The sequence below is a fragment of the Ahaetulla prasina genome, chromosome 2 (assembly GCF_028640845.1).
Source record: "Ahaetulla prasina isolate Xishuangbanna chromosome 2, ASM2864084v1, whole genome shotgun sequence".
Taxonomy (NCBI): domain Eukaryota; kingdom Metazoa; phylum Chordata; class Lepidosauria; order Squamata; family Colubridae; genus Ahaetulla; species Ahaetulla prasina.
In genome coordinates, this window is record NC_080540.1 from 271,801,115 (window position 1) to 271,821,031 (window position 19,917).

At 36.2% G+C, this 19,917-nt stretch overlaps 1 protein-coding gene and 1 long non-coding RNA gene across 3 annotated transcripts in view; one reads left to right on the forward strand and one right to left on the reverse strand.

Moving 5' to 3' along the window:
* Window positions 1–94: 94 nt before the first annotated feature.
* HOMER1 (homer scaffold protein 1) overlaps window positions 95–19,917 on the reverse strand; it is a 72,368-nt gene continuing 52,545 nt past the window's right edge. For both annotated transcript variants that reach the window (XM_058169381.1, XM_058169380.1), the window contains exons 6-9: window positions 17,598–17,754; window positions 12,667–12,777; window positions 7,208–7,288; window positions 95–4,690 (exon numbers count right to left, since the gene is read on the reverse strand). In XM_058169381.1, the coding sequence (XP_058025364.1) occupies window positions 4,502–4,690; window positions 7,208–7,288; window positions 12,667–12,777; window positions 17,598–17,754 (538 nt within the window). In that variant the 3' untranslated portion in view covers window positions 95–4,501. The remainder of the gene's footprint in view (window positions 4,691–7,207; window positions 7,289–12,666; window positions 12,778–17,597; window positions 17,755–19,917) is intronic.
* LOC131191342 (uncharacterized) overlaps window positions 6,681–19,917 on the forward strand; it is a 50,314-nt gene continuing 37,077 nt past the window's right edge. Inside the window, exons 1-2 of the long non-coding RNA XR_009153472.1 lie at window positions 6,681–7,110; window positions 19,480–19,561. This is a non-coding gene — a long non-coding RNA (uncharacterized LOC131191342). The remainder of the gene's footprint in view (window positions 7,111–19,479; window positions 19,562–19,917) is intronic.

Sequence of the window (19,917 nt, forward strand, 5' to 3'; positions counted from 1 at the left end):
TGGGGGGAGTAATTTGCAACAGCATTTAGACTTATATATCACTCCATAATGCTTTACAGAACTCTCTGAGCGGTTTACAGTGTCAGCATGTTGCCTCCAACAATCTGGGTCCTCATTTTGCTGACTTCAGAAGGATGGAAGGCTGAAACAACCTTGAGCTGAGCTGGATCAAATTCCTGGCTGTGAGCAGAGTTTGCTTGCAATTCTGCATTCTAACCACTGCACCATCACAGTTTTTCATATATTCCAATACCCCTTTTCAGTTCCAAATCTGTTGGAAATTCATTTAATGTTATTTTTATTTAATTTGAAACCTGTCAAATTAGCTAACAACAAGGGACTTTTTTCACACTTCAGTTTTAAAATTCTTGGCTTCTGTACATAAACTCAGAGGAAATGAAATCAGCTTAAGAAATACCTTTCTAGATTCAATTCTTCCAGTTTGGTCCCAGTGACAGCCTGTTCTTTGAATTTTGTTTACATTTACAGTAGATCTTGACTAATAAATTCTGTTTCTTTATCCCTCCCGATCCTATGAAAACCACGAACGCCACACTTCTATCCTTTTTCCTGCCTCTATAACCAATAAAGGGAAGTGGCAGAATTCAGTTCAATTTCATCTGCTATGAAACATCATTTCACTGTTCCAGTGTTCCACCAACAAACTTGTAAAATCATAGGAACTGATTCTCTCATTATTTCATGGCTGGGAAGGCCAGTGACTGGACAATTTCTATCAGCATCCAGTAAGCAGTTGGCGTGGAGCAATTTGCCTACCATTGTAGGCATTCCGTTGAATGAAGTACAGTAGGTGAACTGGGCAGCATCACTTAAAGATGTGTTGCCTTTTGGTGGGCTGGTGACAGATAAGAGCACACAATGGTATGTTCTTGGCCTTGCAAAATGGTCAGTGATCTATAATCCTACTAGGTCTAGCTGATTATGCAAACAGCTTTGTTTTTGTTTTGTTTTATTTGTTTTATTTGCATTTATATCCCGCCCTTCTCCGAAGACTCAGGGCGGCTTACACTATGTTAGCAATAGTCTTCATTCTATTTGTATATTTATATACAAAGTCAACTTATTGCCCCCAACAATCTGGGTCCTCATTTTACCTACCTTATAAAGGATGGAAGGCTAAGTCAACCTTGGGCCTGGTGGGACTAGAACTTGCAGTAATTGCAGGCAGCTGCAGAAGCCACTTCAAGTAATGTGTGGAACTAGCCACAGTCTAATTTAAATATTTTCTATTTGTTTTGTGTAGCAGTTTTAAAAACAATTTTACAAGTGGAAGCAGTTTTTTTAGGGGGAGAATCTCTATTTGTTGTGAAAGAAGCTAAAAAAATTGCTCTAGTACAGATGATTGGGTGGGATCTGGATTGTAATTTCTTTTGTAAGTGAAATGAGGTCTTCTGTTCATGCAATTGGCAGTGACTTCCCAAAGGTACCATCATATTATTGATCATTATTTTCTATAGTTTACATCTGAATGTCTTTCAAACAGGACCAAACACACTATTTGTCTAGCTTCCAACTTGCTTATATTAAAATGGTCATTAGACAACAAAAGCCACTTGATTCTGAATAAGCCCACATTGTTCAATCATGAAACTAGTGCCTATTAGTTTTATTTGATGAATTTTGTGGCCTGGGATCAAGAAATTCTATATGGAAGAATGAAATTATTGGAAAATTCTGGAGTAGAGTTATGAGAAAGAGGCCCCAATAACCAACTTCCAGACAGGGATATACTTATAAAACCTTTTTATGTCAAAGTCATAATTTCACAACATGACACTCTAATTCAAAATCCAGTAGCACCTGAAGAATTAAGGTAAATGCTGCCATCCAATGAACAGTTTATAATTCTTAAAAAGAGTTCAAGAAAGAAAAAATAATAAAGTACATTCTCCAGAACAGCAATTGTATTTCAAAATAAAAACTGTATTTTGTTGGGTTTTAAAAGAATTTTTAACAAGACTCCATAATTGTCATATAACAAGTTATACACAATGTGATTGTTCTTCGATGTAAATTTTTGTTTACTTTTCTTAGTCTATGACAATCAAAATATTTTCTGGCATATATGCTAGTGCAGGAGAGCCATTTCGTTAAGAACAACTGAGTGTAATTGTTAACATATAATTTCTAACACCCATCTAATGTAAATGAACATTAAAAGTTTTTAAATATAATTAATTTATATGTGCACTTACATTTACCTTATCCCATATACATGTTAGATGACTTTTGGGAATTCAGTAGTACAGCCCTCTTGGATTTTATTTTACAGACAAAAGAACCCAAAGTCAAGCATCTAAATATACATGAGAAAAGAAATTCCCAAATATTGATTTCTGATTTTTAATTTTAATTTCAATAGGAAAATATTCTGAATGTGCACATTTAATTTTTTTATATACTGTATATACATATGTGTGTGTACATATACAAATAGGTTTTCTTGTACAACACATATACACAGCATTGAAGTGGAAATAACTTTGTAAACTTTTTTCCCACATGTAAATGTCCTTGTATTAAAATTTTTGATCTTATTAAAAACAATATTACATTTTTTGCCATCAAATTTCTGCTCTAACTTGCCATAATTAAGAATACCGAGCAAGAACTTACTTCATTCATCCCAGAATTACACCAATTTTATACTTTGCTGAAGATGTTTCTGAGTGACACTCATCTAGCAAGAGAATGAGGCGCAAACTTCTTCAGGTAAATTAAAATCAGGTAATCACTACTGTCCTGACCAATAAGGTTACACATCATTGACACTTAGCTATTAAGTTTTAAAAAATCACCATAGAAAGCTTTTATCTATGAATGCAATGAACAAATATTTTCCTAATAATAAATAAAATAAATGATAAAATACTCTAAAACATGGACAAAACAAATGATGTGTACAGTACATATAGTATAATACATCATAATTTAGTGTTTAATTAACAGTAATCCTGATATTTCAGGAGACACTTGTTAAATTACAGATAAAGAAAATGTCATTTTATAAATTAAGCCAAATATTTATCTCATTTTAAATACAAATTAGAGTGCCTGTATTATACAGTATATACATACAGTACACACATAAAAAACCCGATTTATATTATCTAGTTTTGAATAGCAGTCCTTAAGTGGAAAAAAAACCAGAGTTTATATTTAAGCTGTATTTTATATTTAACATCCAAATTAATTTGGTGTAAATAAAAAGGTCAGTGCATTGTTGTCTGATTTTTTTTTGTTAAATTTTTAAAAATCTTTTGCAATATTAGACAATCTACAGCAAGGCTAGCTCATTCCCATTCATGAAACATAGATTGATCCTCAGTTTGCATTTCTTTTTTCTTTTAAAATAAAAAATATATCTATAAAGAAATACATATTTGGCAAAAATCTTTGTAAATTACGAATACAACTTAAAAAGAGGTTCACTGAGGATAACTGAATTCAGGTCTTCTTTTGAAATTCAGAACATAGCCTGGCACATTTTTCTAATAAAGGTGTTTCATGAACATACAGCAGAAAAAAAATATCTATGTTAATACAATGCTTCCCCCCCCCCTTTAATTGCCTGAGCAAGGTCAATGCCCTAGCAATAACTATATTTCCAGTTTCAGAATTCTTGCTAAATAAATTACTAAAACATATTTTGATAAGAAAAGTTAAGTCCATGTGATATTCAATAAGCATAGACTGAACCTTATTTGAACATAGCAAAATTTAAAATACCTTTCAGGGATTTGCTTGTCTTCATAGATAGGCTTCAAAATGCATAACAAAATGAAATACATAATTTCTACATACATGAATTCCCAATAGGAAAAAAGTAAACCATACACTAGACAATATTATAGAACACCAGAGTGAACATTGTAAATAAAGACAGTATCTTCCAGTATAAAAAAAGGGAAGAACTCTATACAAGCATTAATTCATTAGGTCTGAATTAAAGATGCAACTCTCTCTCACTCCTGGCAAGAATTAATTGGTAATGTACTGTTTTTTTCAACAGTACAAAATATCCTGAGAAATTATTCAGATTACAACAAAAGAGAGGGCTGTCATCACAAAGTTCTTGCACAAAACACAGCATACAGTTGCCTTAACAAAGAAAATAAAACTGATCGCCTACATTGTGTGGAACACTAAGAGGGATGTCATTTGAAGCACTTCTTATTATTTCATTGGCTAATAATTAGAAAAGGATTGCATTCAATTACTGTTAATACCCTCGAGTTATCTATGGCCAATTATATACAAGGAGGTAATTTGTACTTCAAGTTATTATTTTTTTTCAACTAGCTACAAGCTGAATTCTGAAATTTTACATTGAAATACTGTATTGTTGAAAATTTAAAACAGGCCCTTCTGAAGGAGCATTTTTCTAATTTTGTGCAACTTTGATGCAGATCCCAACAAAGTCCTGTATGAAGAGAGACAGTGCATCTTTAAGAAGTTTGGCACTGAGATCCTGTGTTCTTTAGCTGCATTCTATTAGCTTGGCCAGATTATCTCGTAGTTCTGTAAGTTCAAAAATTTTGCCATCAAGAATTTCTAAAAGTGTTTTCAAGTTATTGCGAAAAACTTCTTGTTCATTCTGACTTTTCTCCAAACGCTGTTCAAGATCGGATAGTTGGCCTTCTAGATCTTTATTTCGAACTTCCACTTCCTTAAAAAAAATGTAATATGCAAAGTAAATAAAATACTGGTTTTTAAATTCTATTCTTAATGTTACATGGAAATATTGTATAAAGCATGCTACAATGTGGCCCAGGACAGAACTTTCCTTGCAGGGTAATTATCACAATATTGTATTTCTCTGTCTACAAGTAAGCAAATTGTAGAAGATCACATCTGTTTTTGGACTGAGAACCATGTTTAGCTTTGTTACTGGAGCTCATCTTCAGGGAACTTCTCTCTAGTAGAAAGAATACACAGAATACCACACACAAGATAACTGAAAGCACACACTCTGCTAGAGAGAAGTTTCCTGAAGATAAGCTTCAGCACGAATCCGAAATCTCGCAAGACTAAATGTCTGGTCCCCATGATCAAATCAGATTGGATCCTGCAATACTATCCTGGGACAAGTATATTCTCCTTCATTCGTCAAAAAGGAATGGGCAATTGCCAGAATATAGAATATAAAACAATAAATTATGAACATAAGTAAATATTTTGCCTCTGGCAATGGCAATCTGGTTACTTCCAAGAGATCTAGAACTAAACCATTGGTGACAAAAAAAATTTTTTTAAAACCGAAGATTACATGTATATATCTGCTTGAATGTGTTTATTATTCAGATCTGATTCATAAATACACATAAACAAATCATTCAATTTTGTAATTATTTGATTCCATTCTGAAGATCATGTAATTCTAAGTACTTAGTGACCTGGTTAATAATAATTTTTATGAAGATTTCTACTTAACTTCAGTGACAAATTATACTACCACCAAAACTGGGTAGCAACAAAAGTGAAGGGAACCCTAGTGCCTACACCAGTGTCAGGAGTCCATATATAGTTAAAAGATGGTGTCACTATTAATGAGCAAGACATACATCTGCATATCTGCTGAGATAGAGCAGCATGGATGTTATAGAGAACATAGTTTGAAGGGGATCCATCTTTATCAGTGTTTCTAATAAAATTAAGAAGTCAATATATGCTAAATCTGTATGAACTGCTTCCTCAATAAGATTTAGTGTATCCTATTCTTTAAAAAGTTAGCAAATATATATTTTAATCATTCCCCACTAACTGATTTTCAAAACAAGTATAGTTCTGCAAAACCTTTCTTCCCATATTTATAAATGTTGTCATTAACTTCTTCAAGATAATAAACTGATACTTATTTCATGTCAAATAAATAAGCAACTACAACATCTGACTAAGCAATATGCATGTTATTCTTAACTGGGCATAAATTCTTCACTCATTACATAAGTAGCTCATCCAGGCAATTGTAAAATATCAATTGTGAGAATAAATGGCAAAATCTAGCTTTAGCCATAGAGATGTAAACAATCTATATCTACAAATCATTAAGGAATGTAATATATAAGAATCTCCAAACAAAACTCCAACATATGACAGTATCGTTATACAGGGTAATTGCTATGAGTAAAAATTAATGTTAGCTTCCTGTAATATCTGAGTTGTCTGCCATGAAAAAGTAAGTTTTGGAGTAATAACAGCAGCATTTCACCATAAACTGAAGCATGTAATTTTTAGTCAGCATGAATGAAAGGTCAATCGCCCTCAAGTTAAGTTCAATTTCATGGAGTTATTATTAGGCATAATATGGTGACTTCATAAACTTGTGTTTGGCATAAAAAGTCTTTGGTATCTCTTTACTTTCCTCTGAACAGATCAGCTATTATTAAATGCTTACATAAAACTTTTCACACAAGGAGTACTAAGCCTCCTTTAGTTCTTATGAGAAACATGGATTAAAACCGTTTTGCTATTTTTTCTTTCATGGAGATGCTGAAACCAAAGAGAACAATCCATCTCTTTGTCAGCATCAAATGATGCCTGGGGTTAACCCTTCCATTCTCTTCACCACATGCTCACAAATACTCTTGGTCATCCCCTGCCTTTATCTTCTCATCCTCCTTACTAAAGAGCAAGTAATTCATGCTGCCAGTGTAAGAGGGAAATAGTTTGGCTGATTCTCAGGTCATCAAGAGAGTAGCCAAATATCCATTAACTTGCAAGCATAAGAAAAAGCCTTGAATTTAAACTCAGGAGCATAGATTTTATATATCTGGCCAGCCTGCCCACTCATTTGCCACTCTGACTTCTTCAAATTGCAGTGGGCATCTTTTTTGTCTGCAATGAAAGATTCTAGCTAGTTAGTCATCTCTGGGAGTTTCCTGTGATTTACTGCTGAATCTGTATATGAAGCCTGACAGACATTAGGTTAAGTTCCATTTTGACAGGAAACTTGCAGAATAAGCAAGAGAGCAGGTGAGGAACGGCCCCACATGGAAATTTTGTATATCCGAATGGAAGAATAGACTCTGTTGTGCACCTTGTTGCTCTACTACTGCAAGACTGAAGATATGAAGATGCTGTCTATGGGTGAGTGGGGCTTTAAAACTTGTCATCTTCTACTAGCCTAAGGGTGATCTATATAGTTAAATTAGACATACACAGATCTCCCACCACTGTTACTTACTTGTAATTTCTGAGTTAAAGAGTCTCTTTGCGCCTGAAGCTCTCTGGCATTGTCAATTTCTTCTCTCAATTTTTCTATTTCCTAAAGAGAATAAAATAGCATATTACCCAAACTGAACAAAACATAGATACAAACTTTAGCCTTGGACAATTCAACCATATTGATTGCTGGATAAAGAGGGACTGGTTATTGAAACATTAAGACCTAGAATCAGCTTTCTAGCTGTCAACCACATTAGAACAGAACAGAACAGAATAGAATAGAATAGAATTTTTTATTGGCCAAGTGTGATTGGATACACAGGGAATTTGTCTTGGTGCATATGCTCTCAGTGTACATAAAAGAAAAGATACCTTCATCAAGGTGTTATTTACAGATCCCTGACTTCTACTTTCTAAATCATTATACTATTGCAATATACTCTTTAAAAATGGGAATTTACTATATGAAATAGACATTCATTCTTTATCTGCTCATTTCCATTACATTCACTTTACTTTTATATTTCTTCAGACTTACTCTACTCTCACCAACATATTACAAGCAGACAGGAGTACCACCTCACACATACTCACTTTCATTTTTCTGGATCACATACACTCATTACTTTTCTACTAGCATTTTATGTCTTAAAAATTTTCCATCCCTCTTTCCCGTCTTGCGATTTGTAACATTTGCAATGTTAAATAGATTGTATGATTCAATGTGTATAGATCTAAAAATTAATTTAGTAAAGACCAAGGTTGATTTGCTGATAGTAAAAATTGTGTGAAATGATTGTACATTTTATAAAAATGGTGAAAAACTTGCACAAGTAGATGAAAGTGTTGCTGGATGAATTAGTAAGATTCAATTGTCAATCTTCAATTGTCATTGCATTTTGCCAATGACAGACACAATATAAACTTTCCAAGGTATACCAGATTAGAAAACCAAAGTCATGGATGCTAATACTGCTTTTATTACATGAAGTGTTAGTGCCACTTTGTAATGCCTTGGTAAGGCCACACTTGGAATATTGCATCCAGTTTTGGTCGCCACGATGTAAAAAAGATGTTGAGACTCTAGAAAGAGTGCAGAGAAGAGCAACAAAGATGATTAGGGGACTGGAGGCTAAAACATATGAAGAACGGTTGCAGGAACTGGGTATGTCTAGTTTAATAAAAAGAAGGACTAGGGGAGACATGATAGCTGTGTTCCAATATCTCAGGGGTTGCCACAAAGAAGAGGGAGTCGGGCTGTTCTCCAAAGCACCTGAGGGTAGAACAAGAAGCAATGGGTGGAAACTGATCAAGGAAAGAAGCAACTTAGAACTAAGGAGAAATTTCCTGACAGTTAGAACAATTAATAAGTGGAACGACTTGCCTGCAGAAGTTGTGAATGCTCCAACACTGGAAATTTTTAAGAAAATGTTGGATAACCATCTGACTGAGATGGTGTAGGGTTTCCTGCCTGGGCAGGGGGTTGGACTAGAAGGCCTCCAAGGTACAACAACTCTGTTGTTATATTTATTATATTATATTATATTATATTATATTATATTATATTATATTATATTATATTATATTATATTATATTATATTATATTATATTATATTATATTATATTATATTATATTATATTATATTATATTATATTATATTATATTATATTATATTATATTATATTATATTATATTATATTATATTATATTATATTATATTATATTATATTATATTATATTATATTATATTATATTATATTATATTATATTATATTATATTATTATATATAAAAAGTAACAAGCTTGCAAGTATGAATATATTTCCCCTACTTTCCTATATCTTTGTGGAAACTAGGAAGGGTGGCATCTGAGATGCTTTCTCAAATTGCATTTCTGCCCTAGACTCAGATTTCTTTTATCTGACCATTGTCTTGGTTAGAACTCTTCCTCCTGTTCTTCAAATTATTACTTCTGCCCATTACAAGAACAAGGAAGTAATTTCATGTTATTAGAAAGCAGAGCAAAATCAATTTAATGATACAAAAGTGAGAAACTATAATCCAAATTATACAACTCTGAATTATAGAAAAAAGCCTAAATTAGTGGCATAAAAATTTTAGCCCATTACTGTATTGCCTCCAGAATCCTTCTCGCTATTTCCAGAATAATCCAGAGAGGCAGAGGCTCAAAATGTCTGTCTGTCTGTCTGTTTGTCTGTCTGTCTGTTTGTTTTAAACATCTTTGTGTTGGGAAAGCTTTTAATGAACTAAATGGTTTATGGCAATTGCTTTAACTTTTAAAAATTCAAAGTTGTTTTTTTTTTAAATTTACATTTATATCCCGCCCTTCTCTGAAGACTCAGGGCGGCTTACAGTGTGTAAGGCAATAGTCTCATTCTATTTGTATATTTACAAAGTCAACTTATTGCCTCCCCCAACAATCTGGGTCCTCATTTTACCTACCTTATAAAGGATGGAAGGCTGAGTCAACCTTGGACCTGGTGGGACTAGAACCTGCAGTAATTGCAGGCAGTTGTGTTTTAATAACAGGCTTCTTACAGCCTGAGCCACACCGCGGCCCAGTTTCATATACTGGTCCCAGCAATTTTTGAATTGTGATTCTTAATGTGGCATGCAAATGTAGTGTAGCCTTTGAGTTGACTGGTATGGCATATTCTTAGTATAAAGGAATGGCCGAAGGATTTTTCTGGTGTTTTATTTTGTGTTCTGCAGAATACCTAGCAAAGAGCTTTCTCCATAATGCAGTATTGTTAAGCAAATTTTAAAATGAATAATAATCATCAGGGAATCCAACATGAATGATTACCACCTAGTTAGAACATTGACAAAAAAGACTTCTGAAGATATAAACTAAGAGATTTCGAAAAATTAAATGGGATTTCATAAAAGGATCAAAGTTCACATTCACAAAACTCTGAAATGCAATAAAAACCTTCCAGCTAAGTAGCTAGCAGAAACTTCCCTGAAAACATTTTATTTCAGTGCTACTTCTGTCGTGAACTCGTCTTTGAAACATACGGTGTCAATTACTGCTATAGAAAATATAATACACTGCCAAGGCCTCAGGAGTGATATAAAAAGGCAATCCCATCTCATTATTTATTCTTTGGGGAAGTGAGCAAGCTCTGCTAGAGGCAGCAAAGCTTTTCTTTGAATTTCCTGCCAATGCACCTCTTCGGAGTATAGAGGTCATTCCAGATACCACAGTCTCAAGAGAGACTACCTTGAATCCTAATAAAGCAGCTTTTCAGGCATTGAAGACTAGCATATAAAAGCCATTTAAGAAATGGGTTACAATTTGTTTGCACACCCCTATAGTTCCAAGGAAAATATGTTGATTCTATTGCATTTGGAAATGAAGATGTGTTCTAATGAAGGAGTGCAAGGCATTGGGAATTAGCTAAAAGCCAAGTATTTAGCAAAAGAGCACTCTGATCAAACAGTTTAGGATTACATGCTCAGGAATGCCTGCAAGCTGTACTTGTTTAACAGACTTTCCAACAAACAATACTAAAAGCTTCTGCTGTTCTCCTCTTTTGTATGAATCCAATTCAGTCCTGAAGCTTAATTCCATTCAAGCAATTTTTAAAAAAGGTACATGTACCCTTTTCCAATAATTACAAATAATCTGAACATCACACTAATCAGGCTTACGCAATATACTGAAATATACTCCTGGTGTAGGGTTTCCTGCCTGAGCTGGGGGTTGGATTAGAAGACCTCTATGGTCCCTTCCAACTCTGTTATTCTGTTAAGTTATATAAACTCAACAGTGTTTTGTCAATCTGAATTAAAATCTAGCATATTATATGAGCTAATGGGTTGCATCTTATTTTATTTGTATAAGATAGCAGTTACCAGAAGAATTACAGTAATCTCTCCCTTGAATTTTGTTGCATGACCTCAAAACTGTTCCAGAAAGTTACTAGATTATACAGAGAATGTTTAATAGATGCACCAGAGGAGGGGAAGAGTTGGGAGGACAGCAAGGGGAAATAACCTGCTGTAGGACTGGAAATCCATTCAAGTACAGGAGCAAATTCAATTGTCCCTTTTTTTTAGTCCTAATGTCCATATAATGATAGTACTGCAGGGTGTTTTCTAATTAGCCATTCTAGTCTATGCAATAAATGTTAATTCTCTCTCTCTCTCTCTCTCTCTCTCCCCCTCCCTTCCTCCTTCTCTCTCTCTCTCTCTTACACACACACACAGACATATCCCTTTCTCATGTATTAATGTATAATTAAACTATAGCTATATTTGTAGTATCGTCTATATCAGGGTGTCAAACTCTCATCGTCACGGCAGAGTCACGGGACATATCGGGACTTTCCTCCCCTTCACTAAAATGAGAGTGGGCATAGGCAGCATGTGATGTATCCGGCCCATAGGCCGGGAGTTTGACAATCCTGGTCTATATATCTAAAAAATATCTAAATATCTTTTAGATATCTTCTTCTTCCTCATTAAAGTGCACTACTTTATTTGGCATAATTCTACTTGTAAACTTATGTCTAAAAATGTTCTGATTTTTAAGGATACTGTATTTTTATGCTAATAGCAGAAATTCTCTGCATACTATGCAATCAGTTTGAAAAAAGTTATTTAAAAAAAGTAAAACTATATTATAAAAACAAAACAATACAAAAACCAACATAGAGAAAAGCCTAACTGACAAAGTAAAAATAAGGAGCAGCAATAATAGTAATATATACTACTGATAAACATTTCTATATACTTTTGAGTAGACTTGTAAAGAAGCTTAATTTCAGATATTGTATACAGAATTAATACCTCATGCCTCAGGTTCAGTACTAGTGTAGTCAATGGAATAAGAAACTTCTACAGAAATCTGTTAAGGGATATCTGCAGCTCTGAGTGAGTTTGAAGTCAAATCTACCTTACCTAAGCTTCCCCCCCCACCCTCCCTTTCTCTTCCCTGCAATACTTTAAACTCAAGAGTGTGTAATGCCTACATGGGAGACTAGGGAGGTGGAAGTGGGGATGGCATGGCTCACAAAACACATAGAAAAGAATTTCCCCTTATAATTGCCTTCCTACCTTGCAAGATAATTTTAAGAAGCTTCTGTTAATATCAAAGGATGCCTTTTAAAACTAACTGATGCAAAGACATTTGCTTGTGCGTTTGTTTAGGTTTATGGGTGAAGCAATAGCTTTAGAAATATCATAGCTTAAAAACTCTTCAGGTTTTTTTTTTTGGCTAAAGCATAGTTGTTGTTGGGTGGGAAGGGGACTGGGCTAAAAAAAAAGTAACGCAGGCTGAACATTCTCCATACTGCTGTGATTCATACCTTTGATGCAAATTTACCTTACATTCTGAACCCAATAGATCATGTATTAAGTCTCGTCACACCAAGCTAAAACATTTAATCTTATTATATTCTTAAAACATTTTCTAAAGTAGCTACATGAATCAGTAAATATATACAAAGTACCTCTTCCTTTTTCTTCAGTGTTGCTTCTAATTCTTGTATTGTCTGATTTAATTCTGTTTTATGAGTTTGGACTGCATTTGCTTGACTACTCACACATTCCAGCTCAGTCACCTGTAAAAAAAATACATACAATAATAATAATAGTTAATTAGAAGTCTATATGAAAAATGTCTTCCTTCTGAAATATCTAAATCAAAGCATCAGTGACTATTGGACAAAGAGGGAGGAAAATTACTGTGATACGTGATATTTATAACAAAATAACTAGACAGCACATGACATGTTGGGTCATATTTCAGATACATTTTCTTACCAGATTCCTCAAAGCTTTCAACAATGGCAGAACTTCTAATGTACTTGAAATGCTCTTAAAAATTTAGGGAGATATTCAGAGATGCATCTGCCTTGAAAGTAGCCCAAGTTGAACTGTATAGTACAGTCAAACATCAGGAGTTGACCACAGGAAATGTTTTATGACATTTTGTATTATTCCATGGGAGTCATGGATTCTGGATACATTCTGAAAGTTAACCAATTTGAGGTGCAAAAGTTTTGCCATTGCTAGGCATACATAAATGAATAGGTACAAATTTTTTATTTGTTTTGTCTTTCTTCATCCTGGTTCTTAGAGCTATCTAAAACCCAGGGGTGAAATGCTCCTGGTTCGGACTGGATTGCTCAATCTGGTAGCGATGGTGGCAAGTGGTTTGGAGAGCCGCTAGCAAAAATCCCTGCCCCCCCCCATGCCCAGCTGAGCTGTGCAGCCTTGGCCGAAAAAATGCTTTTAAAAGTAAAAAAAAAAGCCTCTGATGATCGCGAGGCTCAGTTGGGATCGTCAGAGACTTTTAAAAGCATTTTTTCTACAACCACTTCTGCTGAAGAGGTTATAAAAATTGATCTCAGCTGAGTTGCCTGTTCGTCAGAGGCTTTTTTTTTTTAAAGGCAAAAAAATGCTTTTTAAAAAATCCCAAAGCCTCTGACGATCAGGCAACTCAGCTGGGATCGTCAGAGTCTTTTAAAAGCATTTTTTACAACTTCTTCGGCCAAAGAGGTTGTAGAAAAAATGCTTTTAAAAATAAAAATAAAAAGTTGGCCACACCCACCCAGTCACATAACCCCCCCCCCAACCAAGCCATGCCCACAAAACATTTCACCACTGCTAAAACCAAATGACAATAGCAGCATAATTAAGATGACAAAAATCCCAGGCATCGAAATGATCTACTTGCTGTTCCTTACAAGTAAACAGAAAATATTCCCGATAAATATTCTTAGGAAGCCACTACACTTTAACGCAATAGAAAACACTAAAGAAAATAAGCCTTAGGGATAAGAGATCCATCTTTGTTAGAGACAAATTAAGTGTCCAATTAAATGAGTAATCTGTGCTTGGATTTCCATTGTTTCTGTTTTAAATAAAACTTGCCACACTCAATTTTTTAATCATAGTAGTGACACCAGCAACTATGACTTGTTGCAGTGGTCAGGCATCCTTTTTTTTTTTTTTTTACTGTAGGATAGAAAACAGTAGCTTTGGAGGGCAAAGTAGTGACTACTATGTGCAGTTAGTGGAGAAAATGGCAAGAATGAGTTAATTTCACTACAGCCAAAAGGATACAGCACACAGAATACAGAATAACAGGAGTTGGAAGGGACCTTCTGTTCAAGTAGGAGAACATATACAGGTAGTCATAGACTTACAACAGTTCTTTTTTTTTTTTTGGGTTAATTTTACAATCCCCCCCCCCCCCGAAAATGTGAACAATAAAACAAAATAGCACTTTATCTTTCCCTCTCACCTTTACCCAATCCCGCTCCCCCCGCCGGACTTCCCAGAGCAAAATACAGGGTATAACAACTAACAATCATAAGCTAAACTACGCTAACTATAACTTACAATAGTTCTTTTAATGACCGTTCAAAGTTATAATGGCACTGAAAAATGTGGCTTATGACCGTTTTTCACAGTTACAACTGTTGCGGCATCCTCATGATCATGTGATCAAAATTCAGATGCTTGGCAACTGGTTGATATTTATGACTGTTGCTGTATCCCAAGGTCACGTGACCACCTTTTGCGACCTTCTGACAAGCAAAGTCAATGGGGAAGCCAGATTCACTTAACAACCGGGTTACTAACTTATCAACTGCAGGAATTCACTTAACAACTGATGCAAGAAAGGTCATAAAATGGTGCAAAATTCTCTTAACAAATGTCTCATTTGGGCTCAGTTGTGGTCATAATTTGAGGACTACCTGTACTATTGCAGACAAATGCCTGTCCAATTTCTTCTTAAAAACCTCCAGTGATAGAGCACCCACAATTTCTAGAGGCTTTGTTCCACTGATTAATTGTTCTCACTGAGAGGAAATTTCTTCTTACTTGTAGATTGGATCTCACTTTGTTTAGCTTCCACCAGTTACTGCTTGTTTTGCCCTCAGGTGCATAGATTAACTCCCTCATCTCTGTGACAGTTCCTCAAATTTTGGATGACTGCTATCTTGGCACCCCTAGTCCTTCTCTATGTTAGACTAGACACTGCCAGTTCCCACAAATGTTCATTGTATGGTTTAGCCTCCAGTCCCTTAATTATCTTTCTTGATCTTTTCTGCACTATTGCTAGAGCCTTGGCATCTTTTTTTGTATTGTGGTGACCAAAACTGGCCGCAGTATTCCAAGGGTGGCTTATCAAGGCAATATAAATGGGTACTAACATTTGACGTGATCTGTTGATGCAGCCTACGACTGCTTTGGCAGGGGGGGGGGAATTTAGAACCTTCAGGACTTGATCCAAGATATCCTGTTTTTCACAGAACTCTGTATTTAATTAACGCAGGATCAGACTAAGGTTTGGTGGCTTTGACTAAACTTTTTAAATTTCATTGACCATCAGGAGGTACCACATAAACCTTCTGTCCTCTTAGGACTCATCTAACAGGGGTAATTATATGTTATGTAGATGCTATTCTATGGGATTCAAAAATCTACTGGAAATGAATTCCTCAACCTGGTATTCTTTTCCAAAGCAGCAGGTAGAGGCACAGTAAATACATGCCCCCATATAGATAAACAGGATCATTTTCAAAGCTTAGGGGGAGACTTGAAAGGGTTTGCTATGTTTGAAGAGCACTAAGCTTTTTGATAATTTTTGACACTAGATTAGCTTGGTTTGAACTCAAGTGTTGATTTTTGTAATTTATTAGTGGAAGGATTAATGCAGTTAATGGAGTGCATTAGAAGAAGTACTTTATCAAAGCTACATGAAAGCCTTATTCTTCTCAACACTGATGATATGTGGAGTACAGTGTACAATTCTAGCCACCATATTTCCAGAAAGATGCTGACAAATTGAAACAGAGCCAGGGCAACAAAGATGATTCAGATACTTGTGGACATGCCCTATGAAGACAGGCTGAAGAAACTTGGGAGATTCAGTCTGGAGAAAGAAGATTCAAGGAAGACATGATATCCATCTTCAGAAACATAAAAGAGAAACAAGGGGAAGTTTCTCCATTACTACAAAAGCCAGGGCTAGAGGTAATAGGCACAAGTTGCAGCTATCTTGATTTTGTTTAATTATAAGGAATCTTGCTCTGACAGGTCTATCTGTATCTGTAATGGTGAACCTATGGCGCGGGTGCCAGAGTGGCACACAGCACCCTCTCTGGAGTGTCTGAGCCATCGCCCCAGTTCAGCTCTGCCGCGCATGTGCGTGTGCATGCGCCTCCTGCCAGCCAGCTGGTCTTTGGGCCTCTGCTGTGCATGTGCGGGGGGCAGGAGGGTACGAGCATGCATGTGCAGGGGTATGCGTGCATGCACGGGGGCAGGGCACACATACATGGGAGGCATGCATGGGGAGCAGGTTGCATGTGCAGGGGCCTGTGCACAATGCATTTGGGGCGTTCGGGCAAGCACTTTGGGCACTCAGTCCAGAAAAGGTTAGCCATCACTGGTCTATATAATAGTGGAACAGTTTACTTACAGAGGTTGTGATTTTATTATCTTTGGAGACTTTTAAGAAGTGGCAACATAGCCAACCACTGATGATCATTTATTGGCTTTTCAAACAACTTCAGGAACTTGGAACAAATTATCCTTATGGATCTTCCAGTGCCACAATTTCATGAGTGTATGACTGAGTACTCATTCACAGACAATCATCAGCAGGCATAGCTTGGCTCTGCAACTGGAAGGTATGCTTTATGCTGCCAGGTTTTGTAGAGGCTTGTTCGTCCAGTCATCAGTTAATCATGTTGTAGGGCAACTAACACAGCATGTTAGTTGCCCTACAACATGATTAACTGTTAGTTAGGCATGTATTTACTATACTTACTGTACTGCTCATAATAAAAACAATTAAAATGCTGGGATAATTAGTACATAATAATTATATTATTCAAGCATTTATTTCAGTGGTGGGTTTCAACATTTTTTACTACCGGTTCTGTGGGTGTGGCTTGGTGGGCATGGCATGGCTTGGTCGGTGTGGCTTGGTGGGCGTGGCAGGGAAAGGATATTGTAAAATCTCCATTCCTACCCCACTCCAGGGAAAGAATACTGTAAAATCCCCATTTAGCCCAGCTGGGACTCGGGACACAGAGAATAGATGGGCACGGGGCCAGTCAGAATTTTTACTACCGGTTCTCCGAACTACTCAAAATTTCCGCTACCGGTTCTCCAGAACTGGTCAGAACCTGCTGAAACCCACCTCTGATTTATTTCAATAATGGGGATCAGTATGGAAACAGAACACGTGGATGAACTTGAACTTTCCACAGTCTTTAATTTCAAGAAGGGCAAATAAAAGTTCATATGGATGGATTTTGTTAGTTGTTAGATGAACGGATAACCATCTATAATAATATTCTAGCCACACCTTTCCTCAAGTCGTAGCTATCACAGTTTTACTATTCAAGTGGTGTCAACTCACTCGTTTATGTAGACGTTCTGCTTCCTCTTGATACGCAGCAAGCTGCTGTTTCCATTGTTTCACGTTGGCAGTGGACTCAAGGAGAGCTGCTGTCAGCTTGGCATTGTTGCCCTTTAGCGTAGCAAGTTCTGCTTCCCAGTGCTTGCTGATTGCCGAACTAAGGACAAAATTAGAGTGGTCACATTAATGAGCATCCCTCGGATGTTGTCTATCCTTTTTTTTAATGGATGACTACAATATAATATGATACATCCTATTGTTTCTCAGACTGAATAGATAGTGTGATGGTATGGACATTTTTTTAGACCCAGAGTTAAAGTGATAAAGTGTTCACCTCTTTGAAATATATGTTACCAATATTCTGAAAAAGAGATGGACATTTATGCAGACATTTTCAAATAGAAAGTTCATAAATGCATCTTTGAATATCATAAGTCTGTATTTGCATCATACGTTCATGTTAGTGCTCTGCTGATGTTCTAGGCTTTGCTTTCTCCATTGCAATGTGAAATCTCATTTATTTGAATCAAATATATTTGCTGTTCAGAACATATTCCCTGTCTTATAGTTCAAGTAAAGAGACCAGACTTTGAGAAGCTGTTTCACAGGCCAAGTAAGGATGGTTTGTATTGAGAAACTATTTCAATGTATCCATGTATAGATTAAATATTTAAACAAATGTTAGCTAAAAATGAAATTCTTCTGCCTGTTGGAAATAGTGGAATTGTGTCTGAAGCGGAACCCAGAGCTACAGTTCAAGTCAGAGCTATTCTCTCGTATTGCAATAACTTTTTGCTGTGTGTGAGACAGAGAGAGGAAGGGAGGGAGGGAGGGAGGGAGGGAGATTATAGTTGATTTATTATTAGTTCTCCTTATAGTGGATTGAGGACCTAGATATTTTCATATCCAGTAAATAATCCATTTTGTGAAGTTACTGACAATAATTGGGACCAAACTCTTCACTAAGCAATATCGCTTACAACCTCCTGCCATTTTTTCCATTAGTTTTGCTTGCTGGAAGTTGGAAGCGAAGGTTGCAAATGGCAATCATGTAACTGTAGGACATAGTTACAATCTGGTTGTCAAGCACCCAAATTGTGATCACATGTATGGGGATACTGTAACCCCCACAACTCGGAGGACTATTTGCAAGCATCCTTCATTCTGGGCCCTGGTGGTTTGACTAAAGGCTACTTCCGTTGCCTGCCAGCTGCCTGCAATTTGGCAGTTCGAATCTCACAAGGCTCAGCTTTTCATCCTTCCAGTAGGATAAAATGAGGACCCAGATTGTTGGGGGCAATATGCTGATACTGTAAACTGCTTATAGGGCTGTAAAGCACTGTGAAACGGTATATAAAATAGAATAACAGAGTTGGAAGGGACCTTGGAGGTCTTCTAGTCTAACCCCCTGCTTAGGCAGGAAACCCTAAACCACTTCAGTCAAATGGTTATCCAACATCTTCTTAAAAACTTCCAGTTTTGGAGCATATACAACTTCTAGAGGCAAGTTGTTCCACTGATTAATTGTTCTAACTGTCCCATTGTTTCTTGTCCTGCCCTCAGGTGCTTTGGAGAATACTTGACTCCCTCCTCTTTGTGACAGCCCCTGAGATATTGGAACACTGCTATTATGTCTCCCCTAGTCCTTCTTTTCATTAAACTAGACCTACCCAGTTCCTGCAACCGTTCTTCATATATTTTAATCTCCAGTCCCCTAATCATCTTTGTTGCTCTTCTCTGCACTCTTTCTAGAGTCTTAACATTTTTTTTACATTGTGGCGACCAAAATTGGATGCAGTATTCCAAGTGTGGCCTTACCAAGGTATTATAAAGTGGTATTATCACTTCACGTGATCTTGATTCTATCCCTCTGTTTATGCAGCCTAGAATCGTGTTGGCTTTTTTGGCAGCTGCTGTCCACTAGGACTCCATGATCCCTCTCACAGTTACTTCTATTGAGCAAGGTATCGCATATACTGTACCTGTGTATTTTGTTTTTCTTGCCTAAATGTAGAACCTTACTTTTTTCACCATTGAATTTCATTTTGTTAGATAGCACCCAATGTTTAAGTCTGTCAAGATCCTTCTGTAGCTTAAGCCTATCTTCTGGAGTGTTGGCTATTCCTGCCAGTTTACTGTCATCTGCAAATTTGATGAGTTCCCCATGTATCCCCTCGTCCAAATCATTAATGAAAATATTGAAGAGTACTGGGCCTAAAACAGAGCCTTGGGGTACTCCACTGCATACTTCCCTCCATGTAGATGCAGTTCCATTGAGGACTACATGTTGAGTGCGATTGGTCAACCAGTTACGAATCCA